The sequence below is a fragment of the Hirundo rustica genome, chromosome 7 (genome assembly GCF_015227805.2).
Source record: "Hirundo rustica isolate bHirRus1 chromosome 7, bHirRus1.pri.v3, whole genome shotgun sequence".
Lineage (NCBI taxonomy): Eukaryota > Metazoa > Chordata > Aves > Passeriformes > Hirundinidae > Hirundo > Hirundo rustica.
Window position 1 is genome coordinate 28,586,317 of NC_053456.1, and position 16,176 is coordinate 28,602,492.

General features: G+C 41.3%; 1 protein-coding gene across 11 annotated transcripts in view; it reads right to left on the reverse strand.

Annotated features, from left to right (window-relative positions):
* Window positions 1-16,176, reverse strand: part of SLC39A10 (solute carrier family 39 member 10) — a 53,642-nt gene that overhangs the window by 5,280 nt on the left and 32,186 nt on the right. For all 11 annotated transcript variants that reach the window (XM_040069272.2, XM_040069273.2, XM_040069283.2 and 8 more), the window contains 8 exons: window positions 15,059-16,132; window positions 13,841-14,042; window positions 9,697-9,866; window positions 8,527-8,745; window positions 7,077-7,197; window positions 5,438-5,806; window positions 3,544-3,624; window positions 1,122-1,312 (listed from right to left, as the gene is read on the reverse strand). In XM_040069272.2, coding sequence (XP_039925206.1) covers window positions 1,122-1,312; window positions 3,544-3,624; window positions 5,438-5,806; window positions 7,077-7,197; window positions 8,527-8,745; window positions 9,697-9,866; window positions 13,841-14,042; window positions 15,059-16,132 — 2,427 coding nt within the window. The remainder of the gene's footprint in view (window positions 1-1,121; window positions 1,313-3,543; window positions 3,625-5,437; window positions 5,807-7,076; window positions 7,198-8,526; window positions 8,746-9,696; window positions 9,867-13,840; window positions 14,043-15,058; window positions 16,133-16,176) is intronic.

Sequence of the window (16,176 nt, forward strand, 5' to 3'; positions counted from 1 at the left end):
AAGGAGGATATTATGATTACTCTTGTAAGTTACTACCAAATGAAATTTCATGAAAGAACAAGGAAAACCTAGAGGATTTTCAAACGCCTGAGTTTAGGTTGTACTAGAGAGGAATATCGTTATCACTGAAACCCATATAATTAGACAAACTTCAGGACAGTCAGTTGCAAAAATACCAAAAGGGTCATTCTCAATGGGCTGGTGTAAGGAATGGATAGAAAACAACACCTCTGCTCACAGCTAGGGAGGAATCAAAATCTATTCTTACTGTGTGCCGGTAATGAGGTCTTTGAGAAGGAGGCTGATTGTGCAAACGTCAAGACAAAACTCTGGCTCAGTTTCAAGTGTCTCTTGCAGAAGCTTTCCTGCTGTTGTTGAGTCAGACCATGGGACTTTGACTATTTGGTTACTACTATGATGGCCAAGGGAAAGAAAAAGGGATGAAGGAATGAAAGTACTCCTTCCTTTATCCATGACATCTTCAAAGGACAGGAAGTAAGTTTCAGACACAGAGCTTACAAGAGAGGGGTATTTCAGGCATTATAGGCTACTACAGAACACCTAAAATTGCAAGAAGGATCACTCTACCCAGATAATTCTATTTAGCAGGTCCTGAAAAGTACTTATTCACCTATGAATAGATTAGAGTGACTTTATAACAACGGTATATTTACAAATTAAAGTCTCCATAATGAAATGGAGAGCATTACAAAGTACCCCAAAAGTGAAAAATGAACTCATCACCTTTGGGCTGGGAAAGATAAGCAGTGAGAAAACTGCCTTATTTAAATGAAGCTTTGAAGCAGCTTAGAGGAGAGAAATCAGGACTCAATAGGGGCTGGTAACGTGTGCACGGCAGTACTGCTGCCTGAAGGGTCTGATCTACGGTGTACACACACTGAGGTTACTGCACCTGTGTGTTCTTGAAGCAGCAGGCAATCCTTTTAAAAGCTACTCACCACAACAGCTCTGGATTACCAGCTGCTCCTAGGAAGAGCTCAGACTAAGCTTTCCAGAAGTGAATGTATGACGAATAAACCCAGAGAGCAGACTGCAGCGCAGCACCCACAGAAGTGCCAGGTGTCCCGCCCAGAACGCCCCAGAGCCCCAGCCAGCCGTACCATGTCGACCAGGGCCACGTAGAGGAACATGCCGGCAGTGACGGCGAAGATCCAGAGCGTGATGTTGTTGGCGTACTGCCCCACGGCCGTGCCGATGAGCATCCCGATGTAGGCCATCATGGCCGACAGCAGGTTGTACACGATGGCCTGCTTCACCGTCATCCCCGCCTTCAGCAGCACCGCAAAGTCACCTGGGGGCAACACGGGCCGGGCGTCAGCAAGCACGCAAAGCCCCTCCCCAAAGGATGCCGCTGCCGTGCGCCGGCGCTTCGCACTAACGGGACGGGACTGCTGCTCCCTGAGCTCTACCGAGACATCAGCCTCCTAACAGGGTGAGACAACTGAAAGATGGCAGCAGCGCACGTCTTGCCAGCAGCAGCCAAGGATCTCGTTGTTACAGGGCATTTCAAAAGTCTTCTAGCCAACAGCATATTGCTAAAGCTTACAAACAATGGTTCTAGCCAATCACTAAAAGCACACGTAACACCTGCTTCAAACAATGCTTGCTTGTATGCTTTCTATTAACAATACACAGTACTCCATTATTAAGTTTAAAACCTTCTACTATCTTGCTAAGCGTATTTTTCTGCAGTCTTAAGGTCTATCTTAGCAAAGCCTAAAACCTCAAACGATTGTTTTGTGTCCTTGCTTACTGTATCATTGTATCTTTTCTTCTTTCAGGCTTTGCAGATGCAGCTAGCTCTAAGTTCTCTGCTCTGTTTCTGAGTCTACTTTCACAGCTTCTAAAAGTCTTCTTACCTTTACCATTCCCCACATTGCAGGGAAGACTGAGCCAGGGAAAACTCAGAGGCAGACTGAGCCACAGGAGTGACCACCTCGGTAGAACTGTACGTACGCACAGCCATCCCTTGATTAAAATATGATTTAAAGGTGCCCGTTCATCACGCTGATTGTCAGAAAGGTAGCAGTGATTAATTGTGAAGGGTCAATGCAGGAGTCTAGGTCTGCTCTTCCCACAGAGAATATATCTGTGTGCACACACCCATCTTTCTCAGAAGTTCCTCATGGCACATAAAACCAGAGGCGTAGTCTGGATCGATACCTGTGAAAATTCCTCTTAGCTATACACATCTCATTATGCAAATCCAGGGAAAGGATAATGAGGCATTTGTCCCCACAGAAGGTGACAATGAATTTGAGCACTAGGGAGAGTTACATTCACAAAGAATGACTTCACATCCACAGTGAACCAGTTTTCTGGTTGAAGACATGCCAGGTTAATGTGTTTTATTCTGAATTCAGGACAGCTCTGCTAAATTAGGTGCTAAATGTAGATATTCTATAAAAATCTAGACTTCAGTCTTGTAATCAGCTCTAAAGAGTTTTACTCCATTCAAACGGAATTCTTGTGATTGTGAGAAGTGTAAGATGACATGAGGGTAATTAACATAATATTCTTATGTCGCACATGCCTGAAATTATTTGCCTAATCTAGAATCAAAACATATCAAAATTTTTAAAACCCAAAAAATTGGTATAAAAAACTACTCACCCCTTATACAAGATTAATTTCATCATGCTATGCTGTCAAGTTCTAAGCACTGTAATACACCTTGCAATCCTTTATATACTGCAGCAGCTTCACTGAACTAATGATTGTAAGCACAGACCACGAACATCTGCTCTATTATTTCCCACCTGTGCCCAGGATTTACCTACAGCTCAGGAGCTGCCTATATAAAATGCTTCCCCTCATCACCTCTAAGGTTTTTGAACTACTTGTTTTACCTCACTTTTGATCAGAGCCAGCAGCTCTTCAAGTGAGCAAGCTGTGAGTACAGACATACCTCAGTCTAGCACAACTTCACATCAGTGGGAAACCAGAACATTCCTCCTCTCTCTGGCTGCTCTTTTTGAACTCTCAGGGTGCAGTAAATTTTCATGCAGTGTGAAAACAACAGGTTTCACCACGGTTAGCTACCTCCAGAAGAAATGCTTCAATTAGGGGGGAAGAATCAATGGCACTGCCAACAGTGCCTACAGGCTTTACCCTACATGGTCACACCTGCTGAGCTCAGCCACAATGGAACAAAAGCTCTTCTGAAGATCTCACATGGAATTTTACTTGCGTAAACCTGTGTTTACTTATGCGACTTAACTTTGTGTAAGACAATGCCACACAGAGTAGTGTGGAAATCTATAAAATACAGAGCTATGTAAAATGTATGATCCTAAGAACATTTTTAAAACATGCTCAGGAAGCTTCACAGAAGTGCTGTAACTAGACACTACCAATATAATCCTGTAGCAGTACCTACTCTGAAGCAGTATTTCTGCCTCACCCTTTGAAGTTCTGGTCACCTCTGCAACTTCTGCGCTGCATTGTGCTTATCACAGTACCACAATAGCTTTTAGATAAGGATTTTGTACAGATGGAGCACAGACTTCTACACTTAGTTACCTAATTCATGGGGAAGCTCGTGACAAAATACTGCTATAGATGTACTAATTCCCCCTGTCAGTCCAGCACTAAAAGCTGCTCCTAGAAAAAAAAAAAAAAAGAAAAAAAATTAAAGTGATATTTCACTATTTTCAGGTCAGTAAATCAATTGACTCTGCAGAGCTGACACCCTTCTGTTAGAACACACACTAAGATTTTTCAGTATGTCTGTGTCTTGTCTGCACATTAATACTGGAAGCACCCTGGATGTGCGTTACCGCTGCATGCTTTATTACTCATTTAGCTGAAAGATAAACTCTGGAGAAGAGAACACAGCTAGCCCAAAATGAGACAAAAAGGTAACAAGCTAATAAACAGCACCACTTTTACACTTTCAGAAACTCTCAAGTACATGAGGGCAGTTAGGAATGCACATGAGCAAGAGTTCAGCCCTCTCCTTTCTGGCTTGGAAATCCAAACTAATATTTAACCCATAACCTCTCTAGCTCCTTTCTACTTATTTTTAGAGTACATATCAACAATATCAGTATGCGAGACCTGGAAAATAATAAGGATAAAAACATCATCATAAGTATGTTTGAGTACTTTTGCACAAGCTAACTGAATCCAATCAACTTTAAGTTCATACCTTAAATAATTCTGAGATGAGAAAACTGGTATTAAATTTCTGTAAAAACTGCAGCAGAGAAAAGCACAAAAAGAGCCTGCAGTGAGCAGTCAAACCAGGCAGCATAAAGCAGAAAGAGAAAAAACAATCTGAAGACAAATGGGAAATTTAAGTTTCCTCTGGATTCCTCATAGCTTGATATATTAAAAAGATGAGCATGCTTTTCTAAAATCTACATTTTACCACAGATTCAGCCGTTTGGGCTTGACCTAGAAATACTTAGAAATGGAGTTTCAATACTTTGAAGTTCTTAACAGAAGCTGTGGCAATTTCTGACCTTAGAAACCACTTTCTAAATGTCTTACCTGTTTAATGTGAAAATGAAGCAACGAGTTATTTTTAAGCAGTTTAGTTTCTTTAGAAGTTGTCAGAAACAAGTGGAGGAACTGCAGTAGATTCCATTGTTAACTAGAGATCCTGACAAATGCTTATCCTTCAAAATGGGGGTGTCCCTTCTGCCATTAGTTCAGAACCCTGCATACTCTTAAGCAGCTACCTTAGTAAAAAATCAGAAGTGTGCACTTCAGTCCTCTCACCATCATGCTAACTTGTATATCCAAATTAATACACTTGACAATTCAAATCGCATTTAGAGCACTGTGTGACTCCAGGTTGATTTAAAAAATCTAATAAAATCTGTTTGGTACTTCAATTTCTTCTGCACTTGGCTAGAAATGAATCTATACTGACCATGAACCAAAACAGTATTTTGCTTAAACAAAAATAAAATTATCCTAAGTAATACTTTTAAAATATTATTTCTGTAACCTCACTCATGGTGTATTTTTATTTGCGAGTACTGTGTAATTCTATTTGTTAGCAGTATATAGAAATAGTATTACTATTATTGTTAATAAATATCATTCTAAATAAAGACTGAAAGGCATTTATTTATAATTCTAAGGCAACTGAGACCCAAACAAGAAACGTGGGTTACTGTGCTCCGTAAATCCCAAGGTTTGTCTGTACCAATCTCTCCTTGGCAGAGATTGTGACTATCGCTGCTACCGATACGATAATTTTAGTGGAAATAGCACAGATTATTAACAAAAGGGAAACTATTACAGTTGGCAGCCTTTTAATTTATGCTCTGCAGGAGACTGAACAATGGCAGTAACCACAGGTGCTAACTGGAAGCCTTACCTGTGATCACTGATAAGTCAAATATTAGCAGAGTTACTAAAGGTAAGGAGAAACTGTTGAGAAATACTCAGTGCTTTTGCTTACCGATTGCTAAGCCATCACTAAAGTTGTGAATGCCATCTCCCATAATTACCATCCAAGCAATATTAGCTATCCCAGTATCTTTCAGGTCTTTTCCAGAATGACAGTGGCCATGGGAATGATGGGAATGTTTGTGATGCCAGTGGTGACTGTGTTTTCTAGCTATCATTTTATCTTCGCCATGGCTGTCATACTCGGAATCGTGCAGCTCGTGCTCTTGGGCGGCGTGGGAGACGTCGTTGTGAGAGTGGCGCAGGTTGTTGTCCTCTTCTACAGACAGGTAGTTTTTGGCAGGGGGCTCCAGCTGCCCATCCAAGTCAGTGAGTTCAGTTTCATTCAGCCGATCCTCGGACAAAACCGAGTCGTCTGCTCCTGCATCGAACCAGTTGGGAAAGACACTGAGTCAGTTCCTGTTTAACCAGCAACCACTGCACCCCTGAGCTAAAGGTTAACTGCTCTGGCAAAGCAAAACAAGTATTTTAACACATTCCAGCCTAGTAGCCTTTTTGTCAGCGTTCAATCCCAAAACAAGGTCTGTCACTGAGACGTTTTTTCACAAATTTGCACGTACAATATACAGAATTCTCCACTACAAGGCAGCAGCACTGCATCCATGGCACTCAAAGGCACTTTCAGCCCAGCCTATGCTCGTGCCTGTCATTTTGCTACTGACAAAGTTTATGGTTCAACACTGGCAAAGGCGAGTTGCCAGAATGATGATAATGTCTTAGAGCTGTAGATGGGATCTGAATGGCTCAGGAAACCCTACCTGGCTCTGCCTGCACATGCCCAGGTCACAGCTCAGCTCCACTGTCACGCAGGCATTTCAAATGTATGTTCCAACCCCTGCCCTGCTGAAAAACTTTCCACATTCTGCGTCAGTGCCCCAAATCCCATTTGAGATTGTTTGAGTGGAGAAGGCTGCAGTCCTAACTCTCCCTTCTACAAACCAATCAAATGAACTAAACCTAATTTGTACAAACATGAATTTGTATAGGTTCGTCATCAACAAATTAATTCTGCAGCCATGCAGGCAACAGAACTGGAAGGTTATGAAGCAAAACCTTTGCTCTTCTCTCCCCCTGTGAGAAGAGGGATAGAACATTTCTTCTGGGTACACACAGCATGAGCATTCACAGGCTGTCATGAAGTTACAGTGTGCAGCAGTTGTTTTGGATACTTCAGGATACTTGGTGGTATTTATGGAAAGAAACAGATTTTATTTATCCATAACTGGTCAGATGCTGGAATCTTCCAAGTCGAACAGATATCTCCATTCATTATGTGGGTGTTCATTTCTGATCTAATTTTTGCCAGGGCTGAGCTACTCAGGCACAAAACACACACTGAAAACAAATCCTGAAAACAAACAAACAAACAAAGACCCACAGCCACCCAAAACACAACTACTTCAGAAGTCTGAGAACCATCTCTATGCCATATTAGGAAATGTTCAGCGCTCTCAGATCTAAGGAAAACAAAAGAAGATTTAATAGGGGAAAGCCTATTAAGTCTTATTAACAATGATCTGCATAATAGCAGCAAAACTGTACAAGAGGTTACATGCTAGACACCATGCCCCAGTAACCTGCTCCTACTATGGATCTCCCAATAAGAGAGAATTCTGACAGTAACTGCCTACCTGCAAGGGGTTTCAGCTGAAGCCAGTCAGCATCTGGTCTGTTATTTAATTTGTGATCAGAAAGTTTCCTTCCAATCGGTGATTCTTCAGTTGGGGTTTTTTTGCACCATTTTTGCTTACTCTGCAACAGAGAACAGGTAGCATCTGATTTGTAAAAGGACACTGATGGAAATAACAGGAACTGAAATGCTGTCCAAAAATCTCTTCTAAATAGACCAAGCTACTCTCTTATGTATGACAGAAATATGTTTCTTCAGAATATTGATCTTTAGAAGGCTCAGCAACAACCCCTTTCCCAGTGGGAGTTCTCAGCCACTTACCACGGAATCTCACTTCCGAACACACACAGAGAGATATTTTACTTTAATAAGGGGGGATATTCTGACAAGGATTGCTCTCACAGCCCAGAAATACTTCCACACAGCTATTAGATTTGTTCAAGAAAGCCAACATGCAGCAAGGACAGCTCCTCTAAATTGTTCAACTTTATTTTTTTGTTTTGCATTCCTATAATTTCCTTGTATAACCCTTTAAGAAAGCAGCAAGCTTTTCTCTATCTGCAGCCCAAACAGCAGACCCCAAGGATTTGCCACAGCAGCCTAGGGGATTTAATTATTTCATTAATCTCAAAGAAGATATGCCTGATGTAACAGTTTGCATCCTTTTATCAGAAGATCTAAGAAATGCCTCCTCCAACAAAGATCTTTTGCTGCCTGTCCAGCTCAGACGGCAAGTCTGATATGAAAAGAGAGAAGGTAAAAAGTTTTCACAGTCATTTTGGGAGAATCCAGATGGAGTTTCACCAAAATAATTTTCTCCTAAAGTTGAATGACAAAGGCAAAGGCTAAAACTGAATTTCCATGCATGCTCACACTCTCCGGAGTACTTGCTCTCCTTTTATACCCCTATCATAAATACAGAATGCCCCCAAGCACAAAAAATCCAGTATTTTTTTCAGAAACAAGTTAAAAATTGACTGCAATTAATAGAAAGCAGGAGGTCTGAAAATTTTAGCATTTTTCTGATGTGGAAAACCTGGATAACTCTGTTACACTGGCATTGTTAGGTAAGAGCAAACTGCTCAATTGCTTGTCAATTGTCTGACAATTGCTGGCTGTATAACCAGATCTTTCTTACGTAATGCTTTCTCCTGTTTTTGCAAAAAAACCTCAGGGAGCTTTAGAGGAAGAGCTGCAAACTCTTTTACTTAGATCTACCTCCAAATGCAGTGGCCAGAAAGCTGTAGCTTCCTCCGTCACATTTCTACAGTTTTCCCAGATTACCTTGTTGAGAAAAGCAATTTCTTTAGGAAAGGGATCCCTCACGTAACGTCAGACAGAATACAGAGCAGCAGCAGCAGCACTTGTTCACAGAGTAAACACAATCCTCAGCACTCACAGGGTAGCTTTAGGTAACGCAGCTTTCAGCAGCACACAATTTCAGTACCTACCTTTTGTTTATTGTAATGTTTGTACATTCTTATACAGTGCTCAATGATGAAGAGAACATAAATGCCTCCAAGTGCCAAGAGCCCTTTGAGCACGGGGTCATTTTCCTCCAGAAAGCCCTCGGCGTGCGCGGCGTGCGCGTGGCCGTGCCGGTGGGAGCGCCTGTGCTCGTGCAAGTGGCCTTGGCCATGGTGGTGGCTGTGGTTGTGGCCTCCGTGGGACTGGCGGGAGAGACAAGAGTGACACCACTGGCGCAGCCAGGACACTGAAATGGCACTGGGCCAGAAAAAACAACATCGACCCCCACCATTTCTTGGCTTTGCCTCTCACCTACACATTTTGCCACGTAAGTTTTCAACAGACTGTTCATCACCATGATCAGTAAAAAAAATTCCTCTGGGAGTTTTTTTGGTTTTTTTGAGGGGGTAGATAATGCAGCTTCAGTTTTTCTCTCACGATGCTGAAGGTGAGACTAACACTCAGAAATGTAACAAGGAATTACCATTCTTACATTCCCATTAGCAACCAAGCCTTATGACTTTTTTAGCTATTACAGTCAATAACAGCCTAAATTCTCATCTGAAATAGGAACTTAAAAAACCCCTAAAACCATGACCAAAAAAGTGTGTTAGAATTGTACAAAGAAAACATGTCAATGTTAGTGTTTGTGCTAAACAACTGAGGTAACAAAATTTTAGAAAACATTTCCCCTTTCAAGAATTTCAGTACACCATCGTGAATTAAAAGCTGCTTACCTTTCCTGGGCAATTGTTCGATTCACTACATTAGAGGTTACTTTCTCCCTCAAATCTAGGCAGGTTAATCCCCAGGAAATACTTTTAGGTGGTACTGATACACAGCTATCAGTAAACAAGAGACAGCAATACTTCTAATTTTCAAATACTTTTGTTGGGCTCATGAGTGTTTTACAATAGCCTGAGATCAGTTCAACAATGAGTACACAACTACTTTTCCCCACCTTTTTGTTTCTGAGAAACACATTTCCTTCCTTTCTGTTAGCAGAAAGCCTCCAGCAGTGTTGGTGCTCCTCACAGTCAAGTCAATCTACAGGTGCATCACTGAACATTTCTTTATTGACACTATCAAACAATTCCTCAAAAATTCTAGACTCATTTACAATTAAAAATGAAAGGTAAGGAGAACATACTTACATGTGGCAAGAGATGGAGCAGTGCATCTCCACTCATTGTTCCTACAGCCAGAGCTACCAAGAAAGTTAGAAGAAATTTGAAGCACCATTGGTTAATGATGGGAACCAAGATCACACCTAGCAAGGAAAGCAGGCTAATGACGGTGATAGAGATGATACCACAAAACCAGGCTGTGGGAAGAAATGAACACAGAAAGGTTATCAGAACTTTTAAGGCTGATTAATGACTTTCAACTATTTCTTAAGAAGGTGACTTTCCTTTAACCTAAGGTGTGTGATTGTTCATTCAAAAGGTGTTGAAAGATATAAAGGCAATACTGAAGTCCACAGTGAAACCAAAAATGCAGCGGCTTATTCACAGCATAGTATAATATAGTGAGATATCAGAAAAAATTAGCTAAAAAGAGCCCAGCAATTCTTTGTGATTGTTAGTTCCAGGCTTAGCTTTGGAGCCCTTCACGAAACAAAAAGCAAAGTTTCATACTGAAACAAAACCATCTCTGCTAACTAATTTACTAGGGCTCTACAAGCACTAGTGTGTATCTGACAGTTGTTTTTAATGCAAAATTTTCCTGGATTCTGTATTTCTCCCCATTTGGAGTCACGTGTTTAGTCTGGCACTATTTATTTCACTTGGTGCTTTGAAACATACACTTATTCATGAGAAGACTCAACCTCTGGCACAGGAACTCTAAAATCAAATGCTACAATGAGAGCTTGAAAAGCTGAAAGCAATTTGCTACCACCAAAGTGCAGCATTTATTTTTTCTGAGAATCTCTACTGCTGTCATTAGAACAAGAAGTGATAATGGGGTGTGGTACACCCAACGTATTCCTGCTAATGAGGGAAGATGTGAAAATTTCTACTTGACATTGAAAAGGAGGAATTACAGAAGAAACAGATCCTATAAACAGAGACATGTCTGTTCCAGTCAGCATCTCACTCTAATAAAATATTTTCTTTAAGTTTTAGCACAAACTTGATTTTCTTCCACAGGGATTTTCCTAGCTCCACTGTTAATCAAAGATGTCTACCACAATTTGCCAAATTTAATGTAAGTTACAGCTCTTGACTCAGAATCATTAACATGTCCACATTTCAGAGCACAATCTGACTTCCCTTGCATCTGTAAGGGTCCACAAGTAGGGGAAAAAAACTTGGAAAATAGGGCAGGGTATGGGTGAGAGGAGAGGAACAAATATGTTGAAGCTGCTCAGTGTCAACATCAGGGTGAAACACCCCAAGAATTCTGTCTGTACCAAATCCCCTAGGGAGCAGATTTATATGGCTTTGCCAACAGAAGTGTGGCCGCTACAGGCTAGGTCTGGTTCAACTCCAAAGCTCACAGCATCTGCTGCTTTAAATTTCATTTTGGGATATTCATTCTTACTAAGTCTGTGGCTGTCATTCCACAACACTGCATAAAAGGAAACAATCTAACTGAAATGCAGGACCACATCCACTGGGAGAAAATGACTGGAAAAAGCTTTTGACAGTATGAGGTGTGCACTGACAGACATGAGTACTGAGACCAGAGAAAAAGAGAATTGGTGATAAGAGGAAGTCTGCAGTCAGATGAGGAACTGAAAAAGCGAGGTTGGAAAATAGGAATACAAAAGAAGGTCTAAAGTTGAGGCAGGACCCTGATGACCAAAATACTGCCACAGCCTTGACTGATCCCCAGAGCACTTTAGCTACGTTCCCTGGACTGACAGGCTCTGCTGGAAACCCAGCATACACGGAGCTGTCCCTCAATGCTCAATCAAGCATGCATGCACATGCAGCCCAGATAAAAATGACACAGCCACTGGGCAGGACTCTGCCCCCAGGCTGGACACACTCCAGGGTTAAGTGATGTGTTAGACGATCAACAGCCTTACATGGAGAAAAATGGAAAGGCTTAAGTTTCATCTGTCACAGCAGGTTTGGCAGATGCACCTCTGAGGGGCTGGAATACTCCTATGGATGATACAGGACCTAAACCCGGCATCACGATTAAGATAAGGCACATGACATTAGAATATGGAATCTGTGCCCCTCGCGGATTGAGCTCCAGGGAGCACTGGCATCTGCACGGGCAGAATTACAACTTGTATCTGATCTGAGAGCTCCTCATCAACAGCTCTAAGCGGTCTCCATCTTTAAACAAAACCTTCCCTGTTTACTTGTATGACTTCTATTGGCTTCATTCATAGCAGGGTGTGCCCTTCCTTTTCAGTTTAGGGGCCGCAGTGGTGACAGTCTCCAGCAGTTACACTGTGAAAGCTCAGTTCTATGGATAAGCCCTTGAAAATCCTCCATTAGAAGGTGTCACAGAACTATCTGTAAATAACATGAAGAAAACCCAACATGGCTTCATAAGCTTTTGGCCATCAGGTAATTAAATTATTTTGCTTTAGAAAACCACAGTAGCAGAGGTAATGGAAACCGCACAGGTTGGTATCAATGAACAGAAGCAACGCTGGCCTGTTAAGATTGTTTGAAAGCTTTAACTAAAACAAAAGTAAACCACAGAATGCTCGTGTTTAAAAGTGACTGCATCCTTCTAACTTTGGTGAGTACTTCTATCTAAAAATGTTTCTATTAGCTCAGGTGTGCACACGCTTTCATTTCAGTACAGTCCTACAACCTATAACGTTAAGTTACTCTATGACTGACATTTGCCCTACACCTCCCACAATCCTCATACTCCCATTAGGATTTTTTTTTTTTTGATTTGCTTCCTTACATAAGAAGGAACAATTATTATTATATCAACTGAAATCTTGCTGTAATTAATACAAGAGAATACAGGAAATTGTTACGAAGAGTGATTTGTTATTATCTAATCACGCTGACCTGCAGGTTACTGCTTGAGAACCAAATCAATGAGTTAGAACCCAAATTTTTACAACTAACTGGCAAAGGTGTTATTTATACTCAAGATATCAGATGCCATAAAACATGTTAAGCATTCACGATAAGCTTCACTAATTTTGCAAATTAAGTCTCTTAAAATGGTAAAGGTCTTCAAGCTGAGTTATTAATGAACTCCTTTTCTCATTACAGAGAAATAAAATGCAGTCTTTTAAAAGAAGCACCCATCTGTAGAAGGTTCCTAATTAAACTGGTTCAAAGCATGTGCAACATGACAGCTTTGTATAGGGTTTTAACATTTTAATTGGCAGAAAATGCTTAGAGCTGCTCTAGCAATGCTCTCGGTAATAAGGCAGGGTCAGCTCTTACTACACTGAGACCACACCACAAAGCAATTTGCTGTTGTACCAAACACCCACTGTATCTGCTTCACAGCAATCTTTTGAGCAGCTAACAAGACAGCAGATGTGTCACTAGAGTAGATTTATCTATAAGAAGTTAATTATTTTAATGACTCTGCAGTTGTTCAGAAAGATTACCAGCAATGCATTCTTCCCAACAGTTATTAACACCTAGGAGAACGCAGTTATTTCAAGCTTTATTTCTAATGATGCTGATATGCACCTAAGTACTAATCAGTATTCCCACTACCAATACTTTTATTTTCAAAATACAAACATTATATCCAAGATTTTTTAGATTTTTAATATTTTAATGTAGCTAAACATCAACAGTTCCATCATAATTTATGAAAGACAGCAGTGGCAAAGATGTATTTGAAAAGTACGTTCAGTTATGAAATCCGAACACTGGATTCTACCCTTAAAGTAACTGCTTTAGCAGTAGGAAAAATACTTTAACTTAGAACTATGATGATAAGAAGTCTACTCAGTTTTACTCAAGGTACACACAAAAAAAATTAAAACCGGCAACAGAGGATTTTGATGGAACACTTTTCATGTACTTAGTGAGAAATAGTCAGAAAAAGAAAGTGTCAGAAATGGCAATTTAAATGCTCTTGTACTTGCTTATGCCTATTTTTTAAGATCACCAAAAATTCTGCATGTCAATTCTACAGACACTCACTGCTAAAATATGAAAATAGCAAGACCTAAAACCTTATCTTCCAGTGAATGAACAGTGATGGAAGTATTGTTCTCTATTCCTGAATTAATAGGTCCAGGTGAAATTTATTAAGAAATTTAGTGCCAAAGTAACACTGCAACTTTCCAGCTTTGAGAAAACATACAGACCACCTCAGTCCCACTAAAAAAAAAAAGACACCTACCTGATGCACCTGTTTTATCTTTATTCTCAATGGATGCATTTTTATTTCTTGTAAGATCATCCAGCTCATCATAATGTACAATACAAAGCCTTCTCTCAATCTGGTAGAGCAGAGCAGGGCACATGTACACGAAGAGCTCAGGAGATATTAGAGAGCTGGCTTCCACACCATAGTACCGTAGCAGCTGCGTAGCATTTAAGCACTGCAAGCAAATTGTACAAACAAATTAAAAATAAAGGCATTTATTTTCACTTATGGAAAATGCAGGATATTATTTGAGAACACAAACAAAGCAGGAACTTTGGTCCAAATGTTTCACCAGCGCTAACACATGTCTTAAACTGATCTAAGTTTATGGGAGAAAGAAACAGTAAAAATATCTGCACCACAAACTCAAGTCACCCAACACCTACACAGCTTTTGATAAATGTCAATGAAAAGCAGTTTCCATAGTCTTTAAACACTATAAGCAATGAAGAAAGAGCAACAGGTGAAGAGTGGAAAAATGTAAATCCGAAATAGGTTTTTCAACACTTCTGTTTACCTACCAACCTTCTGTGTTTTGAGTTTCACTCTTTAATACATTTTGAAACCTTGAACTCGGCACTCCCTCCATCCTTCCAGCTTAAAATTATGACTTTACAAGGTCCTGCATCTGTAGTTAACTGTAAGGGGAAAGGATTTATGGTGCTGGCAGAAATAATGGATGCTGAAGGACAAAACAGAAGAGCTTCCACTGAGCACAGTGCTACTGAAGCTACACATGCAATTGCTTCCTAACTTCCTAGGACAAAGATCAGAAGTGTGCTGAAAGGATGCAGGTGTTTTAGGAAAGTGTCTGTGCAGTTTTCAAAAATGTTAATGAGCTCAGATTCAGAAAGAAGTCCAAAAAAGGTGTGCGTGGTGGCAATATTCAGGAATATCGGGAAAGGAAAAATCTCGCCTGTAAGCAGGCTATCTCAGCAAGCTTTATGGATCAACTTCATACAGATAAACAGGCATGACAACAAGCCGCTGAGGAAAGATAGGTGATGGGCACACAGAAACGATCGTTCAAAGTACGCTCAGAACTGTGGCAGTGACCTCTATTTCTGTCACTCTGCTTACCTGTATTACACCGCAGTCCCAAACGTGCCTCTGTTATTTGTGGGTACACACCTTCAATTATTATGTGACAGCACTGAAAGTCAACTTACCAGCTCTCCATTTCATACCCACCTCTTCATGTTTGTGCTCGTCCTCACTGTGATCCTTGTGACCACGTGCTGCAGGAAGAGCGTGTTTCCTCACGCTGATCTGCTTGTGCGAGGCCTCCCGCTTGCTGGTGTGGCGGTGGCCGGCGGCGCCACCCAAGCTGCCATCCTGGTGCCCGTGGCCGGCAGAGCGGTCACCGCTGTGCTCGTGGTGGTGCACGTGCAAGTGAGAGGCATCATGGACGTGGTCGTGTTTGTGAACACGATTGTGCTCGTACTGATCCCCGGGATCGTGCTCCGGGGCGTAATCCCACGTGGTGTCTCCCGACGTCTCGCTGATCTTCTTCTGCTTCTTCTTCTGTTTCCGCTGTTTCCGTTCTGGCTGATCCTGAGTGGTGTTCGTCTCCGTGGAAGGCTCGTGGCTCTGCTCCGTGTGGTGGCCGTGACTGACGGAATCGTTGCGCGAGTGGCGCGTGCCGTTGTGCTCGTGCCGGTGCGGGCGCGAGTGGTGGTGGTGGTGGTGACGGCGGCTTTGGTTATGAATGTGTTTGCCGTCCTCCTTCACGGGGGGCACCGCCGCGTCTCTCTCAGCGTCACATTTATGATTCCTCTTTGCAGACACACCAACAGTGGTCTGGTTTTCTGAATCTGAGTGGCTGTGAGCATGGTTATGAGGATGAAAATGCTTTCCTTCCTGTACTTCCAAAGCATACAAGTGAGAAACATGATCATGGCCAATATCATCATGATTTATCATCACTACTTTTACCTCTCCCAAACCAAGGCTTATTAACAATTTTTCCAGGCCAAAAAATGATAATCTTCCATTTTCACCGTAGCGGTCAAAAATCTTTTCAATGTAGTATTTTTGTTCATTTTCTGCTTCCAATGTTGAAAATTTACTGGGCATAGATTCTGTTCCTCCGTTCTGGAAGTATGATTCATTTGAGATCTGATAGTCATTATGGTCGTGTACACGATCCTTTTTGGGACCACTGTTATGTCCATCTCCGTGGCAATGATTGCACTGATGAAAAATAAATGTCAGCAAACAAATGATGCAAAATTTTGTGTGCATGTGTACCTTCATCTCTGTTTCCTACAAGAAACACAAAGGGAAGCACTTAGCTGTAAAAGCAATCT